The sequence below is a fragment of the Grus americana genome, chromosome 2, assembly GCF_028858705.1.
Source record: "Grus americana isolate bGruAme1 chromosome 2, bGruAme1.mat, whole genome shotgun sequence".
Taxonomy (NCBI): domain Eukaryota; kingdom Metazoa; phylum Chordata; class Aves; order Gruiformes; family Gruidae; genus Grus; species Grus americana.
In genome coordinates, this window is record NC_072853.1 from 51,241,013 (window position 1) to 51,264,119 (window position 23,107).

General features: G+C 40.8%; 2 protein-coding genes across 2 annotated transcripts; both read right to left on the reverse strand.

Annotated features, from left to right (window-relative positions):
- Nucleotides 1-2,576: 2,576 nt before the first annotated feature.
- Nucleotides 2,577-8,384, reverse strand: LOC129202923 (histamine H3 receptor-like). Its single transcript, XM_054816604.1, has 3 exons — nucleotides 8,001-8,384; nucleotides 5,095-5,261; nucleotides 2,577-3,378 (listed from the first exon to the last, which is right to left on the reverse strand). The coding sequence occupies exons 1-3, from the start codon at nucleotides 8,287-8,289 to the stop codon at nucleotides 2,593-2,595; spliced, it is 1,242 nt and encodes a 413-aa protein (XP_054672579.1). The 5' UTR covers nucleotides 8,290-8,384; the 3' UTR covers nucleotides 2,577-2,592.
- A 5,785-nt stretch (nucleotides 8,385-14,169) lies between these two features.
- Nucleotides 14,170-20,423, reverse strand: LOC129202899 (histamine H3 receptor-like). The gene is made up of 3 exons (XM_054816526.1): nucleotides 20,072-20,423; nucleotides 17,215-17,381; nucleotides 14,170-14,966 (listed from the first exon to the last, which is right to left on the reverse strand). Exons 1-3 carry the CDS (start codon nucleotides 20,358-20,360, stop codon nucleotides 14,172-14,174), a joined length of 1,251 nt encoding a protein of 416 aa, XP_054672501.1. The 5' UTR covers nucleotides 20,361-20,423; the 3' UTR covers nucleotides 14,170-14,171.
- Between the last annotated feature and the right edge of the window lie 2,684 nt (nucleotides 20,424-23,107).

A 23,107-nucleotide genomic window follows, 5' to 3' on the forward strand; every position in this document is an offset into this window, starting at 1 on the left:
GCTGACACAAAAGGATTTGTTTGCTCACGTTCAACATTACTGACTTTACAAGTTGCATTTTAAAAGAATGACAAAAGCTTTGCAGGGTAAAAGACTGGTACATGCTGCACTTAAAGAAAACAGATGGGTGTAGTGGGTCACTTGTGTTTGGTGTTATGTTTTGGATATATCTGTTGACTTTTAGCAGTAATTACAATCCCAACTCATCGGCCAAGATCCTATAATGACCAGTGCTGTTTAGGCATCAATTGGAAAGATTACATCTAGTCTAAAGAACAAACATGAAGTGTATTCAGAGAATGCCAGAGAGAAGGTAGAAAAGCCAGTATGCTTTTGTAAATCTCTCAGTTACACCATAGGCTTCGTAAGTTTACGTTTTAGCTTGTTAGTCCAAAAAGAAATGTAACAGAATGAAAACAAAAATAAACAAAGGAAATTATAATGGGCCAGATTCTGTAGAAGGAAAGAAGTTTTCACCTCGACAGCTGAGTGTGACAGTGGAAAACGACCAGGCTGGGCTAGGTAATTACCTCATCTGTCTGGAGATGATGTCAACAGAAGTACACCTTCTTACTGTATTTGCCATAATGCAGCTTTTTACTAGTGATTAAACAGGCAAATAAGAGCTGTGTCCTTGGCCATCATTCTCCTGACACTGAACTCACATTCATGTTTCCACCTGCAGCTGTAAGAATGACCCTCCTTCCTCAGCACTTCACACCTGAATCTTGGGCAAGCTTATTCCCAAAAGGGTGACTACCCATCAGTGTTTCCTAGCATCTAAAAAACTTTAAAAATATCAAAATTGAGAATTTTCCTTTTAAAAAAAAAAGTTATGTATTTCTTTCATGCATTCCTTGCATTATGTTATTTTCAATTCATATGTTATATCCCATGATTAACACCTTCAGCAAAGCTCTATTTAAAAAACAGGTCTTTGAAAAATTTCTCTCGACTCAAAGTTCTCAGCTCATGATTGAGAGACAACACTTCCTACGTTACTGAATACGTGTATAATTTGTGTAAGTAGATGAGTTTAGATTATCATATAGTATAGCAAGACAAATAACTGTGATTAAGTGCTAGTTCAGCCCAGAAGCAGAACATTCGGGAGAGTAAGTAAAATATACTAATATGCTATATGAATATACACTAAATAAAACCAGAAGATAAAAGGGACATCCACTACCTCTCACATTTCTTTAGTATTTATTCTTCCATTTATTTGCTAACCTTATACTTACTGACAGTGTGATGAAAAAAAACCCTATTTATATTTTAAAGACTTACACCTGTTCGTTTAGTAAGGAATCTAGTACCTGGTAATTCCTGAGTTGTGCAATTAAATAACCCTTAGCACTTTAGAAAGTGAGTATTGACAGAAGATTACCTCCATGCCGTCTCAGCTCAGTCACCACACATACTATAGGTAGTCATCAAGGTCAGTCATTTTCCTGGCTCATGCAACAAACCAAACACAACTTACACAGTGTGTAAGAAATTTACCCAATCAACATGACCTCCAGCAAAGGGCTTGTAACAGAAAAAGAAGTATAGAATAGGACAAATGAGATATAATATTCACATTTAGCCTGTTTCTCAATTATTCGAATGGCTTGCCCACTGGCATGCTGAACTGAATAGGGATTTGCTCAGGTGTGGAGTTGGGTTGGTCCCTGTGCATTATGTCTATTTGGAAGTGAGCAGGGTTTGTAAGACCAGCATTTTTTCACAGAATGGGTTAGAGACTCACTGGGAGTCACAAAATGATCCAGAGGGACTGTGCAGTGTTAGAGCTGCTCGGACTGCTGCACACATCCTCCCCTGGGCTAACAGCAGCAGATTTTCTCCCTCAAGGAGTAGGAACAAATACTACCCTTTTCTATGATATCTCAAAACTATAACTATAGAAGGTTTGTTTCTTGAAGAAGAGCTGGAGATGCACATAAATGCTTTACACACCTGAATTCTCTACTGCTGCATCTGAGCAAATATGCAGATTAATGCCCTTCTGCAGAGAACACCTTCACTCGAGTTTTTAAAAGTAGTCCCTGTATTCCCCTGATGTCCGAACATCCTTAGTGAAAAGAAGTAATCTTGCTACGTACCTGACAACTAAAGTCATAACTTAACCAAATGTTTTATGATAAGGAAAAAATGCTTCCGAATGCAACACAAACTGTTCAAAAGAAATAGAATAGAGAAGGTACTAACTTTAGAATACTATTGACCTTACGGCAAATACCCACTTTTATTGTATTTTTAACTAATACCACCTGTGAACACAAATATAAGCTGTACTGCAATTGAAGATAGTATCTTCAACAACCAGAATGAAGATAATGAGGACAGACTACCGGGGAAAGTCAGACAGAGGCAATATCTTTTAACTGGCCAGCTGAAATAGCTGGAAAAAGTTCACAAACTTTGGGCATGCATGTTTGTCTAAAGGAGGACATATTTCACGGAAGGCTTATCTAGGCCTTCTAACTAGACTAATCTCCCGGAAGAGACTAACTCTAATTTCAAACTGTGGCTACTTACATCCCTCATCCAGCTTCTCTTGAGCCTTTTTTTTTTTTCCTGTTCCTTCTAAAAAGAGCCTGTTCTCAATGTTGCAAACTTTCTGGGACATAATATTTTCATGAAAGCCATTCGAAATTTAACATGACAGAGAGAGTAGAGAAATGGGTTCAGTGAGGAATTGAGCCACAAAAGCCAAAAGGTTATTTCATACAGGGAGTTATGGACACAGGTTCCTTGGCAGGCCCCACGAATAATCATTAGTAAAGTGTATGGGGCCCAGCAAATGGCAAAGACACACACAATTACGGCCAGCGACTTGGCTATTTTTTTGTCCTGCTGCAGTTTTGACCTGTTCCTTGCAAATAAAGAAACAGAGAAGTAATTTTCTGGGGTTACAGAATTGGTTCTGGATGGAGATGAGCTCTCAGTTGCCAAAGACCCTTTCTTTGGCTTCATGGAGGAAGAAACACTGTCCTCTGCTTCCGACGGAGTAGAAGATGCTCCTGGCCTTGGCAAGAAGCAAAATCTCCAGGACAGGCTGCCACTTCTGGGAGGCTCACAGTCCTGCGTGCTGCCACGCCGCTGACGCCTCTGGATGTTGTGGAAGATGTGCACGTTGAAGTAGGTCACCGAGAGCAGCGGCACAAAGAACTCCAGGGTGGACGCGCACAGGAGGAAGTACCAGTTGTGGTAGAATTCGGCGTAGCACTGATCCACCGCTACCGTGCTGTGGCCGGCCACGTGCTCCCAAAAGAGGATTGCCGGGCAGTAGAGGAGGAAGGCAAAGACCCAGATGGCCACCATCTTGACCACAGGGTTGGACGTTATTCCCTGCTGGGCTCTGTAAGATACCTGCGAGGGGAAAAAAAAGAAAAAAGTCACACCTGTAGAGACACAGTTTGGAACCAACAGAAGTAGCAGGCAAGAAACCTAGCAGAGTGCTTGGTAATTTAGAGCTGTGGCTATGCTGATCAGCTGAAGCTTGCCAAAGTATGCTTAATTCATTGATGTTGACATAAAATAGGGGTGTCTCTCTACAGGTTATTGTAATTGTGCTAGGGTCCTTGTCAGGTGATGAAACATCCATCAGTACCTAGTAATTTGGTATGCCTTGTTTGAGACATCTGTGGTCTGAAGTGCCAGAGTAATTAGCATTTTATAGCATGACTCCCATTCATTGACAACTGCACTGCTTTTTACAGCATTTTATAAGCAAATAGGACTATATGCGTCACAGTGGTCAACAGAAAATGTGGCACATATATTTAACACCCACCTTTGAGAAAATTGTTTACTGCACACTTCATGAGGAGGTAGGAATAGATTCCAGCTCTGCAATGCAGCCTTTAGCTGATGAAACCACAAAATCATCCCTTTTCTTCCTTCTCCCCCCACTCCGGGGCCAGTACATATTTTCCACTATATGTTGCAGAACAGACAGATACAGTAGCTCACAACCTGCTCCATCCCTTTCACAGGATGGCAGGATGAGTGTGTAGTTCTGAGACCTCAGATATCCAATTGAAAAACAAAAAAGTATGAGTTAATGTCATTAAAGATTATCATACTAATCTCCATAGGTCTTAATTACATTTGCACAGGTGGTCTTAATTTTGCACATTGTAAATGCTGAGGTTTTGGCTTTCCAGTGTAATGTTTCCTATGTGCAAAATGTTTTGGTGTTTGATTTCCCAGATTTTTTTCCTTAAAATAAAATAACATAAATAATAAAATGTAATAAAAAGGTAATTATAATAAGTTAAATTAATTATAATTAACAAAAACAAAACTGACATTCTATCATATAACATCATATAGACATTCTCATACATCACCAAAGAGCTGGAACCTTTAGCTCTTCCTGACATTTCCCTGCCACTTGAGCTGAGAAATGCTGGCCTCCATCCTTAGCACGAACCAAGCCATAAAGCGCATGTACGGCAGGTAGGATGCTCTGCAGAAAGCAGAGACACAGAGTGTGTCTGAAGTCTGGGGTTCTGCCTCAGGCGCTGAGAAGAGCTTATTCCCGCATGCCCACAGGCAGTCTCTGCAGTCTGTCCTTTGCCTGCTCTCTGCCCCATTTGCTCTTGCTCCCAATCTTCTCCAGGATCATTTGGGGCCACGTCTCAGGCCTAGACATCCTCCTTGGTGTCCTTCACCTCACTGCCCTAGCCCCACTGCCTTTTCCTCCCATGCCTGATTTTAGGTTCACACCCAAATACAGTTTACTTTGAATTTCCTCTTTCCTTGCCCCCTTTTTACCAGCGTCCTGCCCTACCTTTTCGCTCCTCAGCCTGCTTTCCCTCAAACAGTAGCACAACAGCAACCTGCAGCAGAAATTGTGAGAAAAGTCCTGCTTGAATGGCTCTGGGCTGCAGCATACTCAATGCAGAATATTCACCACAATTAGCTGCAAGTACCTAATAATCTCCAGATGCCAGGATGTTTTTGAGGGCTGTTATCTCAATTAAATTTGGGCTTATACTCAACAACATGACAAAGGTTGGTGAGTATAATCCCCCAATGATCTTGTGACAAAATCAGAGAAGCTGTAAACAGGGTACTTACAGCTTTAGTAACTGAGAGGAAACGGTCGTAGCTGATAAGAACAATGTTAAATACTGAAGCTGTGCACAGGAGATAGTCCATAGCCAGCCAGAGCTTGCAGACACCTCTTCCCAATTGCCATTTCCCCGTCAGGCTGTAAGGGATGTAGAGAGGCATGCAGAATGCACCTATGGAAAGCAACCACAGAGACACCATGCAGTTCAAACGGATTGCAAGAAGAGAGAGACACTATTCTGGTATTTGGCTAAAAAAAAAAAAGAAAAATCTATTAAGGTGAATATGTAATTTATATACAGAAATTCTTACACTGTCATGAAATCTGACAATGACTTTCTGTGTATTAATTCTTAGTGTATTTGTGTATACTGATTTTTAGGAATAAGCTCAGGGCAAATCAGCAAAGAAGGATCTGCTGAAGGAGAAAACTGCAGTCTAACCAACTTACAGTTTCTAAAGATACAGAATCAGTGCTGTAGCATATATGCACAGTGGTTGCACTCTGACATGTAACCTCATCGCTGTATATCCTCTAGTCTTTTATCTGTATTAGAGTTTTCCCCCAAACACATCTACAGATGTTGTTAATGTCAGTTATTAGTGTAAGATTGGTTAGCATTTATAAGCTAGAGACATTATATTGGACAGTCTGCATGGTGTCTAGAAACTTCTACCAAAGATAAATCAGACACAGCAGAGGTATGAAACCCTCTCCTACTTTTAAGAGGTGTTTTAATCTCATGCTTGTTCTCCAGCTGACTCCAGATCTATTTTTTTGTTTGTTACATTTGTTTTTTGTCCAAAAGGCCTTCCACTGAAGTGCTTTTATAAGAAAGTCATGTTTGTGTTCTATTTTTAAGCCAGCAACTTCTTCATTTCACCACTAATATTATTTCAAAAGTATGGTCCAGTATCTGATTCTACATTCCTGAAAATGCTGATCCACCAGTGACAAATATAAAACTATATGCAGCTTCAAGATCCATTTTAAACTCTTTAGTTTATTGTTTTCTTAATATGTCCATCAAGATCTTAGAAGTTATTGAATGTATCCAGGCTGATGTGGCCCACCGACAATAAATCTCTGGGCAATGAGCTGACAGACTGTTATCAACAGGCAAAGGCGCACAGCGCTTTCAATACTGATGGCTTGTTTTAACATATACCTTAAACACAAGCAGCATCACTTTTGTACAAAACTACTCATATTTCATAGTTGCTGATGACAGCTACTGCTCTCATCAACTTCAACAAGATCAATGTTTGGCACCATGTCAAAAAGTAATGACTGCTTTTAGCTATAGATATAAATACAGATGCAAGAAACAGGTTTTAAGTATTTATATTTGAAACTATTCTCACTTTTGCTAATTAGTGGATGCAAAAGACGAGAGTCACATGCCTGGAAAGATTCCGGACTTCTAAGAAATTTTAAAAAAACGTACCACAGTAGCATCAGAAAACAATGCATTTTCTGACTGATCCCAGAGACAAAGCCTTAGATTTACATGGTCTATATGTCAGCATAATATCGATACCAATCATTTCATCTTGGCTGATTTAAGACTCTTTGAGGCACCAGCCACAAACAAGAACTGATGTAAGAGGTAGATATTCAAACCTTTTGACTAAACTGTAAGATATGAGGAGAAACAGACTTTTGCAGAAGACCTGAGCAATGAAATGGCAGCTCTAGTAAACTGTCTGCCTGGAGCAGGAAAGCAAAGGCTCCAGCACACGTATCATTTGGCTTCTGCCCCATGGGGCAAGCCTCAGAGTTAGGCACCACAGGTTATAAATGGCATAAATGGAAGAAAATCTTAAAGGCTAAACTAATACACTTCACTACAGAGCACTGACAAAGGAACAGCAGTTAGGAGGGACAGTATTGTCACTAGACGATGAGTGCTATTTCCTTCCTCATGATTTAGTGAATCAGGTCTCTCTGTCCTGAAGAGGAAGCACTTGTGTGAAGAAATATCTCCTTGCTAGCCTCAAAGTCAAGATGTTTGTTGGAACATCTTCCATGGGACCATGGTTTTGTCAGGCTTTCTCTGCTGCATGGGCTGTTTCCCTGGCCTGAACCCTGAAGGAATGCTGCACAAGACTTTCACGTCCCCCACCTCCTCGCCTGGCATCACCCATCGGGACTGGATCCACAGCATCTCCAGGGGCTAACTCTCCTGGACTTCTGCAGTGACACTGTGGGAAGAGGGCACTAATAAGGAAAACAGATGGTATCGCCTGGACATGATCCTGTGCAACCTGCTCTAGGTGATCCTGCTTTAGCAGGGGGGTTGGACTAGATGATCTCTAGAGGTCCCTTCCAAGCCCTACCCTTATGTAATTCTGTGATTCTCTGATTTTGTGAGATGCCAGCAGGCTGTTGCTGGCATTGGGCAAGCCATCTGATCTATAGCCTGCATTGAGTTGAATCCAGTTAAAAAGTCGGAGTGATAAAGGGTTTTGTGGTAGTGTAATACACTCATAAGCTATTACTACTATGTAGAGAAGTAATTAATTTACCTACATGTACCACAGATAGCTGTATAAGAAAACAGTTACACTGTCAGATGTTCTGAAGCATGAGATTGACAATCTTATAGGAGGTGCAGCAAACAACCTCTTTCCTTCAATTGGTATTCACATACAATAGTTGCTTTTTCCTGAAGCAACATTAAATGTATTTATATGAAAAAGTATGCATTTCTCATTATAACATATTGTGAGACATAATAGGCTGGTAAGACACTTCATGCAGCTTCCACCAGTCCTTACCCTTCCCCTAGACGCGCAGCTGGGAAAGAGTTCACTTAGAAGAAACCACCCAGCAAGAGAAGCCCCCTCGCTTCTCCTAAGATTCAATAGGGAAACAAATACAATAACGTGCCTCCACAACTGCAACTTACCCACTGCAAAGTCAGAAATAGCAAGGTTGAGAAAGTAATAGTTACTCCGATGCCTGAGATTTCTGTCCATGATGAAAGCAAGGATCACCAGGATGTTCCCAAGGATGGTGACCAGAGCTAGCAACACCATGAGGAAAGCCAGCAGCACCAACACACCCAGTGAAAACTGGGAGCTGGTGGACTGCGTGGACAAAGTCTCGTTACACGTTCCAGGCGTATGCGGAGTTTCGGCAGTGCTGTTGTGCATGGTGCATATCCAGGTCAGTTCAGTCTGGGAAGAAATTTGCATTTGGCGGAGTTATCCAAAAGGTTGAGACAAGTCTATCAACAGGCTGGGCTGAATACTGGCACATCCAAAAAAAGTCAGAATATCAAAATAATGGAACACAAGACTTCTCTAACGTTCTTTAACATGAATGCACCTGTTGGCTTGAAAAAAAATCTATTAAAAAAGACATCTCATAAGCAGCAGCAAGTGCACACTTTAAAAGAAATTATCTCTTTCTCTCCTGAACACTGATCCTTATCTACTGAGGTCAGGAAAGTTAGTCTGAAAACAACTCTTTTCACAGTCAAGCACTTTGCATATTAGCATTGCGTAAGCGTTTTTACACATTGAATTCTGCTGAAGTTAAAAACAGATCTCATTTTCACTTCTCCAGTGGTCAACAGGATTTAAATTATTACAGTTCTATTTCTCTTACAGTGAAACGTAGGCACATTGCACTTGCTGCTATACCACTTACTAAATTTTACAGTTAAGAACAGATGAGTATTTCTTAATGCTGCTGGTTACAGAGTATTTAAAATTCAGTTATACACAGCAGAAGTATCACAGATACCTTTTCAGCTCATCCTAATCAGAAGCAAGCCTAGACCTGGGTACAGCAAACCAAATATTTGGACTTCAGAGGACCTTATAAGCACGGCCCATCTATCCTTCCACTTCCCAAGTAATTCCAGGTAAGCTCCCATGCCACAAAGTGCCAAACCTTTAGCCCTTTGCAGGTGTGAGAAGGCATATCCCTTCCTCATCACAATTTCCTTTATTTTTGGTAAGAGTCCACAGAAGTTTGTTGTCCCAAAAGTGGGATCGTTTACCCGGTGTGCAGTACACCAATATATACACAGAGCAGAGGTATTTTATTTATTTCATGTCTGTGCAGAGACAGGTGCTAGGTGGTAATTCCACAAAGCTAGCACACTACACACAGAATCTACCACATATTTATCTTGTTATGGGATTAGAAAAACCCGCCTAAATTTATGCTAATTGGTTATTAATTACAGCATCATCTACTATTGGTCAAGCATATTTAAATTAGCCCGCATGCTCCTCAAGGGTGTGTGTGTGGGTAGTTTGCATAGTCCTTTAATTGGGTAGGTGGTCACAAACTCCCCCAGCCACCTTTCCCTTCCCCTGGTTACTGTTGATTTTTTGTTGACTTCAGGCCTCTCTGGCAATCGCCCAGCTCTCGCACCTTCTGGGGCAGGATGTTTCCCTTTTATCAGTTTTTCAGCTCTCCTTCAAGGATACTCTTTAGCAAAGCATGCTTTTTGTCAGTCTTTCAGCTCTTCTTCAAAGGTAGAAAAGCAAGTTGTGCATTTAACCCTAAATTAAACAGTGTCTAAGCACTAACCCAAACACATTTCTGCCCCTGTAAAGTAGAAAATTCTACTTTATGGATATATAGTTGGCAGGCCGTGGCTGTGACTCATTCCTGCAACTCACTGACTCATTAGCACCATGGCACACCCTGCGACCGTCTTTTCGGACTCCAGCCGTAATGCTGGGTGCTTGAGAAGACGTAGGGCAAGAAACAAGGAAAGAGAGGGTGGACAAGATGTGCGGTGCTCTGATCCTGTCTTGGGGAACAAAGGGAAATATATTGTAACGAGTAATTAAAGCAAAGGGTGTAGAGCAACGGGAACAGAAGAGATGTGAGGAATGATAAAACATGGCAGACAGACACCTGCCTCGGGTGCACGTGCACAAATGCAGCCTGGGAAACACACGGGAGGAACTAGAGCTCCCTGTGCAGTCACAAAGCCACCAGTCACGAAGCCAGCGACATGGGTGACATAGTGGTGGGAGCATGCTGCAGAGCACCCCAGTCAGAGTGAGGGAGGTGATGAAGTCTTCTTTAAGTAAATCAAGGAAGCCTCTGGATCACAGCCCCTGTTTCTTGTGTAGGACTTCGATGTTCATGACATCTGCTGGAAGGGCAACACAGCAGGTACAAGCAGTCAACAAGATTCCTGAAGCGTGTCAGGGAGAACTTTCTGACACAAGTGCTGAACGGGCCAGTGTCTGAACAGATCAGCTGTTCACTGGTAAAGAGGAGCTGGTTAGGGATGTGAAATCAATGGCAGCCTTGGTGGTAGTGACTATGAGGTAGAGGAGTTCAAGATCCTAAAGGGAGTGAGGAAGGAGATTAGCAGTACAGACCATGGACTTCAGGTGAGCAGACTGGTTTATTCAGGAAAGTGGTAGGTGGGATCCCATGGGAGGCAGCTCTGAAGTGCAAAGATACTCAGAGAACCTGCATGGAGGAGTTTCAAGCAGGGACCGGCTACAAGGAGGAATTTAGAAATGTTGCATGGACACATAAGCATGATGTTAGGAAAACAAAAGCTCACCTAGAGTTGATGCTTGTAAAGGACATCAAGGACAACATGAATAACTTCAGCCACCCTATTAACCATAAAATGCTGAATAAGAAAAAAATTGGCACTTTGTTGAATGGGGCCAGTGGTCCAGTGACAGCAGGTGAGGATAAGGCTGAGATACCCAATGCTTTCTTTGCTTCATTCTCCACTAACTAGATCTCTCTCTCCTCCATGCATAGTGAATGAGTTCAAGGAGGACACCTGTCAGGAGCAGGTGAGAATAAAGCAGGGATTACTTGAGAGGACTTGACCCATAAGAGTCCATGGGACCCAATGGGCTGCACCGAAGGTTGCTGAGAGAACCAGCTAGCGTCCTTGCAAGGCCACTTTCTATTCTCTTTGAAAGGTCATGGAGATGAAGGGAGGTTCCCAACAACTGAATAAAGGCAAACATTGCAACCATCTTCAAATAATGCCACAAGGACAAAAGGTCAGCCTCTTTTTGGTGCCTGGGAAAGTAATGGAGCAAATCCTCTTGGAAGGCATTTTGAGAACTTGAAGGAGCAAAAGGTGACTGGGAACAGTCAGTATGGGTTTACCAAGGGTACCTGGTTGTCGTCTTTGATAAAATGACTAGATTAGCGGACAAAGGGAGAATAGTCATTTGTTTTTAAAAATTAGGGAATAAATCAAATGTTGAAGTTTTAATCATAGTCCTTCGTGGAGCTGATGGAGAAATCTATGTGGTGTCTCCTTCCTTCCTTCCTGTGGAGGAAAACTGTAGGCTAACATAAAGGAGACAGACATGAGGAGAATCACTAGGGTTAAATACGTGTCCCAGAAACAAACAAACAAAAGATAACACAATTTCTTCCAACATGTATGTTTTATTTGTAAGGTTTTTTAAAGACCTGAGAGGGTCAAGTTAGAAAAACACTGTTGTGGTTTGAGTTCAATATCACAGAGTCATATGCCGGCTGCCACTATGTATTTACAAGACCTATTGGACATCTGCAAAGACAGAAGAAAATTCAGGCACATGAAATGGTGAAATGGGTGAGTAGATAGAGAAACCTGGCTTTGAAATCACTTTGGCAAGCAAAGTCCATTTGTGTCAGTGCATGAAAGATACACCTAAAACCAAATGCTGAGTAAGTATTTTACCATAACATGCAAAATGTCCGATAGGAAGGAGAAGACTTAGGATTCCACTTTGACCAAGGCAGCTTTAATGCTGTGAGCACAGCAACTAAGTGCTTGACTTACCCTGGGAGCACTAAGCAAAATTTTCAACAATTAGAAAAATACAACAAATTCTTCAAATATAGGAGTGGTGTGACAACAGTTTGGACACTGTGTGTGTAATATAGAACATCAAAAACATTGATCTCTAGTAGTTACACTACTCTGTGTGGTTTCAAATTTGCCGCACATCGTGCCCCCGACAAACTCTAGTTTTCCAGTATTTCAACACGTGGATACAGTTTACCTAGTCAATAATTTTATAGGCCATTTTTCCAAATGTGATTCTTTAATCACAAAATGAAAACTGAATTTTTATACTAAAAGCATAGGGATAGAAAAGCAGACAACTCAAATACTTTCCCATTTTGAGCCTACCTACAGTTTCTCTGTTTAAAAGATGTTTATTTAGTACACCAGCTATTCTATAAATGTGTGTTTGGGTTTTTTAAGCCTCATAGAAAAACAACACCACAGAATCTGTGCCAGCACCTTAGCTCATGACAGTGAAAGCAGCTGAATCGATGACCTCCCCCTGAAGCTGTATCTCTCTTAGCAATCCAAAATACTATCCATGTGAGGCAAGGAAGCATAACGAGAATGAGCGGTGAAAGACAATCTTCCACCAGCGTGAAAACTGCCAAGAGAAGTCTTCGGTTCCAGAACTCTGAACAGAACGGCATTTTAGGTCCTCAAAGCCATCAACTTTTGTGCTATGATTAAGCTGCTTACCTGCATTTGAATTGTGCTTGCAAAGGAGTACTCTGCTTCTGCAACACTTCTACAGACAATTTCAAATTATATAAAAGTACTATTTAAATTGACTGTTGGTCTTCATTGTTCTGTGCATCAGATTTCTCTTTCCGTATTTTACACATTTTTATATATATATATACACACACAGAGAGGAAAGAAAATTATATAAAAGGAGAGAAAAAAAATTTAACCAGTGACTCTCACTTACCCATCCATGAAAGCCTTCTGGGTGAGTTGCAATACCCAACACAAGGTAAGAGAGTTTGGCACACGGAGTGGGTTATAATCAAGCTCCATTGCCTTCTCCAACACATCTACCCACTCCTTTCAGTACTGCATATTCAACTGCTTTGTTTATTAACAGCTGCTTAAGACACCTCTGTGTCAGCTTTCAGACCTCTGTGAATCCCATTCTCAAGCACTGAATATGGCTCTTGTTCAGTGGTAGAAAAAATCCAGTATGATACTGGTTCAGTGGCAGAGAAAGATCCATATAATGTCACAGTAACAGGACACAAAGAACTGATCTAGTATAAAAATCACTGTGTCAGTTCAAATTTGTTCCAGAGGTTTTGATGCAATATCTTTGCACTTGCAAAGCTTTACACCCGAGAGGGTATTGTCTGTTCTCGCATAGCCAGCCAAAACCATAAATCCAGCATGAACTTTGTATTGCTTGCTCTGCTAATTCAACAGGAATGTGATCGTGTTCCCAAGCCTGGCCTATCTTTTAGGTAATCAAATAGTGCACAAATCTGGACTAAATATCATTTAAGCATGACCAAAGAGACAGCCACTGTCAGGAGAAAAGACAGTATTGGTGAAAAGAGTAACAACCATTTATGCTTGTGACAATTTTGATCTCAAAATTCCATTGCCATGGAAACTTTCATTCTCTGAAAATCATTCAGAATTACTAACATGTGTACTCTGTCCTACAACACCAGGTATGGACTAAATTAAAATTAGAAAAGGACAGATATGCTGGATTAGGCAGTCCATTCACTTGTATATTGCTCACCATGGGAATTATAACGACTACAGGGCACTATCTTCTCTTGATAATAGTTTTTAAAATGAAATTATACTGCCCCTGTGAGTATTTATGTAACCATTCAAAAATGTAGCAGAACTGCTTCTTCACTGTTAGATTTAGGTTCAGAAATGGGACATAAAATTTAACTCAACACATACACAAACAAGTATCTCCCTCCAATAAACCTCCAAGGAGATAGCTGTAGAAGAGTTCTTTCATAGCACCAGCTCTATATAAAAAAAAAAAAAAAGGAAAGAAAAGTATCTCAAACCCACAAACCAAGAAGGACATCCAGCAAAACTTGTTATTTTTCAATGCACTAGATGGTGTTTTACCTGGCATCATACCAGCAAAAAAACCCCAAGATTCTGAAAACTGCAAAACCAGTGAAAATACATGCCTCTGCTGCCCTCTTAACAAATGCCATTCATAAACAAGTTTTTTCTCTATTTCTGTTGAAGATACATATGAAAAAACAGCACTAACTAAGAGAGGAACCTTATCTATAAGTCATTTATTTTTACTCTCTACAAAGAAGGTGTGTTACGTGATCTCAATGTTGCAAACCTTTTGGGACACAATATTTTCATGAAAGCCATTCGAAACCTCATATGACAGAGAGGGTAAAGAAATGGGTTCAGTGAGGAATTGAGCCACAAAAGCCAAAAGGTTATTTCATACAGGGAGTTATGGACACAGGTTCCTTGGCAGGCCCCACGAATAATCATTAGTAAAGTGTATGGGGCCCAGCAAATGGCAAAGACACACACAATTACGGCCAGCGACTTGGCTATTTTTTTGTCCTGCTGCAGTTTTGACCCAGTCCTTGAACGGAAAGAAACAGAAAAGTCCTTTTTGAGAGCCGTGGTACTGGTTTGTGTTGGAGACGGACAGTTAGCCATCACTGCTGGTCTCCATGACCTTGTTAATGATGAAACACTGTCCTCTGCTTCCGACGGAGTAGAAGATGCTCCTGGCCTTGGCAAGAAGCAAAATCTCCAGGACAGGCTGCCGCTCCTGGGAGGCTCACAGTCCTGCGTGCTGCCGCGCCGCTGACGCCTCTGGATGTTGTGGAAGATGTGCACGTTGAAGTAGGTCACCGAGAGCAGCGGCACAAAGAACTCCAGGGTGGACGCGCACAGGAGGAAGTACCAGTTGTGGTAGAACTCGGCGTAGCACTGATCCACCGCTACCGTGCTGCGGCCGGCCACGTGCTCCCAAAAGAGGATTGCCGGGCAGTAGAGGAGGAAGGCAAAGACCCAGATGGCCACCATCTTGACCACAGGGTTGGACGTTATTCCCTGCTGGGCTCTGTAAGATACCTGCGAGGGGAAAGAACATGTCACGTATTCAGATAACATTTTGGAACAACTATCTCAAAAAAAACCCATAAGCAAGCAAGTCAAACATAATATTTGTTCTGTAATTCCTGAAAAACTCTGTTAGTCTTGCTCATCAAATCCTGTAGCTCTGTGATTGATTTTAATACTTGGGATTGGAGAGGAGCAGAAATTATGATGGCTAAACTACTGTTTCATGAAATGCCCAGTCTCGGAGGAGAGTGGAATCAGCTGTGGGACTTCCTTCCTGCACAGGCAAAAGTAGAAGCCTTCTATATTAGATAGGTTGCCATGAGATACTGCAAACACTAGACAATCTAATTTTTAATACTGTTTCCTCTTGCTATAGCAGAAAAATCTGTCCCACATATAAGCTTTAGCATATCCCTTACATTATTGAAACATTCTGTTTTAACACTGACTTTACTTTGTAAACACGTAAACATTGCATTACTGCAAATCTTGATGGTTTTACGTCTAGCCAGACTGCATTAATTTATTTTACTCTCTAGCCATAAATATCTAACTTTGAAAAAAATATTAAGAATAAAAATCATAGAATCCAAAGTTAGGAAATACGAGAGTTATAAACGCCCTTGTAATAGCCCAGCCAGTATGCACAATACATACTTCTAGCTCTTGGTGCCCTGTGCATTTCAGAGCACAGGGTGATCTGTTAATGAGAAGGTGGACAATTTTATTTACTCCATACTACTCAACATTTGTCATCCCAAGCTTTACGCAGACCCAGAACTACTACCTTCCTCATCAGCTTCCTATGCTGTTCATTAGCGTAGCACCTGTGTGTTATACAAGTATTAGCAAATGGTATCTTCACAGTCACATACGACATGAGGGGCATTTTACCAGTGAGTTACAGAGCAGTAGTGCAGTGTTGCACACATTATTTTAGATTCTCCATTTTAAACATCTGTAGCCTGAAGGTTCACAGTCCTCTACATCTTAAAGAATCATATCGGCTCAGATCACAGCTCCAGTTGTGCAATAATGAATTTGCAGCCCCTTGCAAGACCACAAACATCTCAATTTAGTAGGCAGAAAACAGGAAGCTCAGCACAGCTTCACAAAAAGTTAAGTTTGAAATGACTGGCCCCTGGCCACAAGCTAGGTCTGCAGCAGAGGCAGAGGTAGATCCCAAGTCCATGAGGAAGCATGATATCTTTTTCTTTGGATAATAGCCCTATGTTACACACTCTTGGACTCATTCCATCCTAATTACCTAAAGGAGAAAAACAGAATGTGATTATGTTATGAAGACCATCAACAGTGCGTAAGAACACGGAGCTCAGTTGTGTTGCAGAGGCCTTTTTAATTTACATATCTCACACTCTGAGCTCTGCAACTTCATTAATTGTTTTCAATATTACTATTTCTTAAATACAGGGATTTTCATACTTAATTGTTCAGGTATAAAAAAAAGCAGCAGCAACCAACCCTAAAACCGCAACTCAAGGGAAGAAGAAAAAGAGATTAAGAATTGTACCAGCACTTCCCAAACAAGAATCTCCCAATCTAACACAGCCCACGTCATTCAGGCTAGCAGACTCATCAAAAGCAAAGGGTGTTCATCGTCTTCCATCTGGACCAAACACCAGGTAGAGCTTAGAAATGGTGAATAATATTTACCACTGGATTCCTCAGATATCTTCTGAAGCAGAAGAATACTACTCAACAAACACCTCTTACCTCTCCGCACAGTTTGATTCATTCTTTTTGCTTCAAGGGATTAGTTTCCACCTAACTGCTTGTTGGCAGCACACGTCAATCATCCCCTGCAGTAACGCAGATCCTCATTTGATCTTCAGTCAGTCCATCCCACATCTCTCTCCATACCCTTTTCTCCTTTTAAAATTTCTCCCAGGCTTAACCACATCCTTGACTCAACCTAGTTTCGTTACCACTCTTCTAATGACCAAAGCCCGAGTTCTCCACACTCCTGCTGCCCCTTTTCTACCTTGACCTTCCCACCCCCTCTATAGTGTAATTAAATAGTTTCTAATCCAGACGGGCAGGAGGGAAACATGGAAACCATAGGCAAGACATTGTCCTATCTCTAAGTCCCAGTGCAACACTGAAGCATCAAAGTTTCTGCAGAAAGAAAAAGGTACAATAATGAAGGAATATTTAGCTTCTAGCGTTAATGTGAGGACTCAGTTTTATAGAAATCTCAATATATATATAAAGAAATAATTAGAAATGTTCTTCTTACAGCTTTTGTAACTGACAGGAAACGGTCGTAGCTGATAAGAACGATGCTGAACACTGAAGCTGTGCACAGGAGATAGTCCATAGCCAGCCACAGCTTGCACAAGCCTCTTCCCAAGTGCCACGTCCCTGTCAGGGCATAAGGGATGTACAAAGGCATGCAGAACACACCTATGGAAATAAACCAAACGCACACGTCAGTCAGCACCACAGGCAGTGCTCGTGAAAGCACAGAAACATTTCTGCCATATCTAAGAAAAGCATAACACTGACTGGAACTGCCACGTGGAAGGCTTTGTATTCTCATGCGACCGATGAACACTTGACCACAAACTGGGCACCAGTAACATTCTTATTATTAATACCTTTCTGAAAGGTGCATCGTTTTTATTGCATATTGTTATTACTTCTCCTGTTTATATCACCTGCTAAAGGAAGGAGCAGCTGACTTTTTTTTACCTGTTAAAGTACACGCTATTCTGTATTAAGCTATCAAAATTAAAACAAACAAACAAAAACCATCTTTCCCCCAATGTAATTTACTAACTGTTTTCTACAATAAATGATCTAATTGCCATGATTCTATCCTCTTAGAAGCATGATATGGTGTCCAAAAGTGCTCCAAAAGTAACTTTTATAGAAATACACTATGAATTTCAGACTAATCTTTAAAACTATCTAATCAGAAGGCTGAAAAAACTGCATAGTTAATTGAGTACACCCAGTCTAACATTTCTTCAATCATAACCACTTTTCAGTGGTGAGTTGATAGGGTATTGTCTATGGGAACACACCAAGTGGTGGGAACACACATGAGTGACCAGCACCCATGGCTGTCTAAATTTAAGCTGCTAAATGCAAATGTTGTGAAAGTGCCAATATGATCTCATTTTAATGGATTTCTAGGTGATTACACGACACACAGTCACAATGCAGCCCTGCGAGGCTGAAGAGCTAACGGTGTAGTTTGCTGTGATGCAGAAATGCAGCAAACAGCATCAATGCTGCAATGAAATGGAATCACTGCATCTGCAGAACATCTAACGCTTGCTCCTTCCAGCAAAAGGTTGCACTACACATTTTAACATTCATGGGGGGGGAAGGATGTTATTTCAACTTTAAATTGACTTCATGTGTGTGCTCCTGCAACAGGTACTGAAGAGAGTATCTTGAGAGTTTCCATTTCCCTAAAAACCTTACAATTCCTGTTATTCTCCCTCTACTAAGAATCAAGAGATCTCTATTCAAATCCAGCTATACAGAGATAAAGCAAAAGTTGTTGAAGATCAAAATCAGACGGATCGCATATAGCAAAAGAACAAGCAAAGGGCTCCGCAAGCATGAAAGTATGAGCTTTTAGCAATTAGGATGAAGCAGAAATTAAAGATAACCTAAGTATATCCTGAATCTAAATAATGGGGCTATTTATATAGTTATATATAAATATAGAACTATTTATATAGAACTATATATCGCATATAAGTATAGTTATATAGCTATATAGTTGTTATATATTATAGAACTATAAACCAGTTTGACTCTAAAGCATGCAAAACTTTTGACCAAATTTAGAATGAAAAACCAGATGTTCAGATAAACATAATATCGTGAAACAAAAATTTGTGGAAGTTAGGTAATGCCAAATAAGGTCTACTTCCTTCTTTGACAGAGGACATTATTTACTTTGTACTTCTCAGCTAGATACCAGTGCTTGTTCAACATGGTGCTAGATTGTGAGCAAGATGGCAGAACACCGCTCTGTGCGCTGCTGTGGTTTTTTCCGCTGTGTACCATAGCTGGACAGCAGGCAGCAAGAGATCTGTGGCAAAGCAAGGCAGTTGTAAGCTGGAAGAAGCCATCCAGATGGGGGAAGGGATCAAAACATTATGCAAGGAGATCTGGACATCACGAGGACCAGAGTATTAGAAGCCATGCCCTGTAAAAGAATTTCTGACGCTGGCAATAACTTTTAAGAACAAAGACAGTTTCTTCAGTTTTGTCGGTATCCTTTTTAAATGTGTAGGTAAAAGAAGTAGAATAAAAACAGTTTCAAAAGATTTTGTTGTGATGTGACAAGTCAGAATATAGATTTCATGAAATGGCCACACCTGTTTAAAACCATCCTTCTGCCCACTCGGTAATGTTTACTTTTACCAGAGACACTCAACACTTCACAGAATATTTCAATACATCAGTCTCCAATTGTACATCATACTAGTGTTTTAATTGTACTTTTTCTCACTACAAGTTTCAAAACGTGTCCCTATGTATAAATATGTATACGTATGACATCAAACTTCTTAGAAACTGTTTGATTTGTTATTTTTATTTACCTGTACAAACACATATTCCTAAAGTATGACTCTAGATAGAGCATGTACAGCAAAATGTTGAAAAACACTATTCATCACCACTCAGTTGCAAACTTCAGGTGATTATCTGTATTTTGTGAGAGTAGATTGAAATAGAAGATAGTAACCATGTATGCAAGATCTGCCAGATAATATATGGTGTATTCAATTTGACTATCTAGACTTTAGTCAAGACTCTTCACAAACAACTCCCATTCTTTGTTATTCCACATTGGTTCATGCACAGTAGTACTTTCTCCTGAAGCAATAACATTAAACATTACCGTTTTATCTGGCAAAAGATCCGCTTCTTATGATAAAGTATTTCTGAGAAATACAGGCTGCTAAGACACTTCATGCAGCTTCCACCAGTCCTTACCCTTCCCCTAGACGCGCAGCTGGGAAAGAGTTCACTTAGAAGAAACCACCCAGCAAGAGAAGCCCCCTCGCTTCTCCTAAGATTCAATAGGGAAACAAATACAATAACGTGCCTCCACAACTGCAACTTACCCACTGCAAAGTCAGAAATAGCAAGGTTGAGAAAGTAATAGTTACTCCGATGCCTGAGATTTCTGTCCATGATGAAAGCAAGGATCACCAGGATGTTCCCAAGGATGGTGACCAGAGCTAGCAACACCATGAGGAAAGCCAGCAGCACCAACACACCCAGTGAAAACTGGGAGCTGGTGGACTGCGTGGACAAAGTCTCGTTACATGTTCCAGGCGTATGCGGAGTTTCGGCAGTGCTGTTGTGCATGGTGCGTATCCAGGTCAGTTCAGTCTGGGAAGAAATTTGCATTTGGCAGAGTTATCCAAAAGGTTGAAACTCATAAGGAATATGAACAGGATGGCTCAAAAATCCAATAAACATTAAAAAAAATTTACTCAGGAAGGGAAAAAAATTAAAAGGTTCTGATGCTAGATAAATCTAGTTTTCGTAAGACTTTTTAAACCATGTATATCTCTAGAAGAGTTACCAGTAAGAAATACGCCTTTTTTTCAAGCTCATATTTTAAAACGCAAGTTCTTCTTTATGAAACCTGATCCTTATCTGTGGAGGTCAGGAGGGCTGATTTGAGATTCTCTCTTGCTTTCATCCCTTCCTCCCTCCCTCCCTTCCTCCCTCCCTCCCGCCCTCACAGAAGTGTTTTGCTTGCTGGCACTATGGACAACAACTTTTTCTGGAATTTTTTTTCTTAATCTTGGGTACCTATCCTTGCAAGAATTTAAACTACTTTCTAATTTCATCCTTGTTTATCTAGTGTCATTGCATTTCAGCAATGCTGTGGTCCCTCTCTACTGTGTTATATCTTTTGGTGGACCAAAGGCATGGTCAACTTTGTTGGTGCTGTTGTTGTTCTTCTTTCTGTGCACCCTAGGGCTGAAAACTGATATGCTGCAAATAAGCATATATACAATTACTTACCAGAGCAGTTAACCAGTAATGGTCCAACCCTCAGAGATGAGTTGCAAAACTTCCACTGAAATCAGTTTCAAAACTCTTCGCAGCTGCCCCAGCGACGCAGCATTGGCTGCTGCCATCCCAGAACCAAGGAACGAAATACCGACTCCCTGAACGTGAATGAGAGCTTGGCAATTAACTTTAATAGGACAAGGCTTTTCTTTCCACACTGGTGGGAGATATTGTGTGTCTTCCACAAGTGTTTATATTTTGTATGAGTAATGAAGCCACTTGCAGAGAGCTGTGAGTATTCCACAGTTGTAAAAATTCAATCATTTTTATTATGTGTTCTAAAAACACTTTTGTGTCTAATTTTACATACTTAAATTTGAAAAATGTTGGCTGTCATGTCTGTGCTTCTGTTGTGGGAACAAACTCATTAGCATTTGCCAAGTGCTTTTACTAAATGTTTGAATGGCAGCAGTACAAAAAATGCAAAACTTTATTATCCATACAAATATCTTCACAGCATGCATGCCCATTACTGCTTTAAGCTTTATTTTGTTTCCAGGTAATGACGGAAATGTGGAAAGCACACTTTGGCAACGACTACTAAGTAATACCACTAGCCTTTCTTCTGCTAGCAATACTGAAGCTGATCTACAAGAAGTTTTTGAGGTACAAGCTATTATGTGGTTGAAAAGGAAATAAAGTGGTGAACAAATGTAAGGTCAAATTCAGGGTTTGGACAAGTCTGTATTCTGTCTGTCTTAACTGCCTGTAGCCTAAGGAAAAGTGTAAGAACACGGCAAAATCCACTGCTGGTGTGCTCCCCGTGCCTCCACTGATTTGTGGCTCAAGGTGCCAATATGGTACCAGAAATGACATTTGATCATTTTATTTTCACTTCATCTTCTAAACAGTCACCTTCTTACCCCACGAATTTCTGCTTCTGCATTTTAATGATAATAAAAGACATCACAGGGCTCCTGTAGGCCTCCCGGAAGGGTAACAGTCCTTCCATGATTGCTTCCCTGCATTCAAATCCAGAGAACAGCAGGAAAATTGCCATGGATACTGCCAAATCATGGATCCTATACAAACTGTTACCATGTCCCCATTATATTTTTTCTTTCCTCATACCTAATGCAACCAGTCCCTTTCGACTGGTCTCACCTTCTCATGGGAGCAACAGCTCATTCCTGTGCAATCAAAGTGACAATCCCTTGGTAAGAAGCACTGAACCTCAGGCAGCTCACACGCATGCAGTGTACCTGCTGCAAACCTTTGTCAGTGAGTGCTTGGAAACTGCACCAAGTCACATATCCTAGAGGGAAGTATGTGAAAGGTTTTCTTCTTTTGACATGGGGGTGCTTGCCCTCAGTAAGGAAGGGGTCCTGGAATGGGTTTCCCCATACCCCGTAGCACCCCCTTCCTTTTCAACTGCAGAAGATGGGAGAAGACCCAAGCTCTTAAGTATTCTTTACTACTGGAAACTTTTGGATATACTTTCAGTTCCTAACGCATCCCTAAATTGCCAGAAATGCCAGCTTGAGCTGGCAGGCTTTCCACAGGCTGACCATCTAGGATGAATCAATACACAGCCACCAGTCCCAGAAGAAAAGCATTTGTTATGGTCTTCTGAAAGCTCCATGAGAAGCAAAAGGCTGCAAAAATCTTAAGAAAGCAGAAAAATCATAGATCCAAACTGTGCTCTGAAAAAATACCATTTTGCAAAAAAACACACAAATAGGCTGAAAGCCACTGTTTGCAGCAATTGCAGTTAAAACTGGATCCTCTTAATAGCAACCCCCTTAGTCAGGTTTTATGCATTTCTCTTCAGTGAGAATCTATGCTAAAATAATTAAAGACACAGGAGCAGTTAAGTTACTGATGTAATTTGCAACTACCGTGCCTTAGACCAATGCAATTACAGCTCTTTGCAAAAGCAAGTATAATGTTTTGGACCACCTTCTTCTCCTCTCTCAAGCTGCTTTACAAAGAACAAATAGAAAGGTCCTCACTGTATCTTAACCCAAAATCTTCGGTGTTGAGGAACTGAACTAGAAGGGTATTGTGAGTATTAAATAGGGAGGCTGCCCACATAATGGCTTCCAAGATACAATGACCACATCCTCATTTTT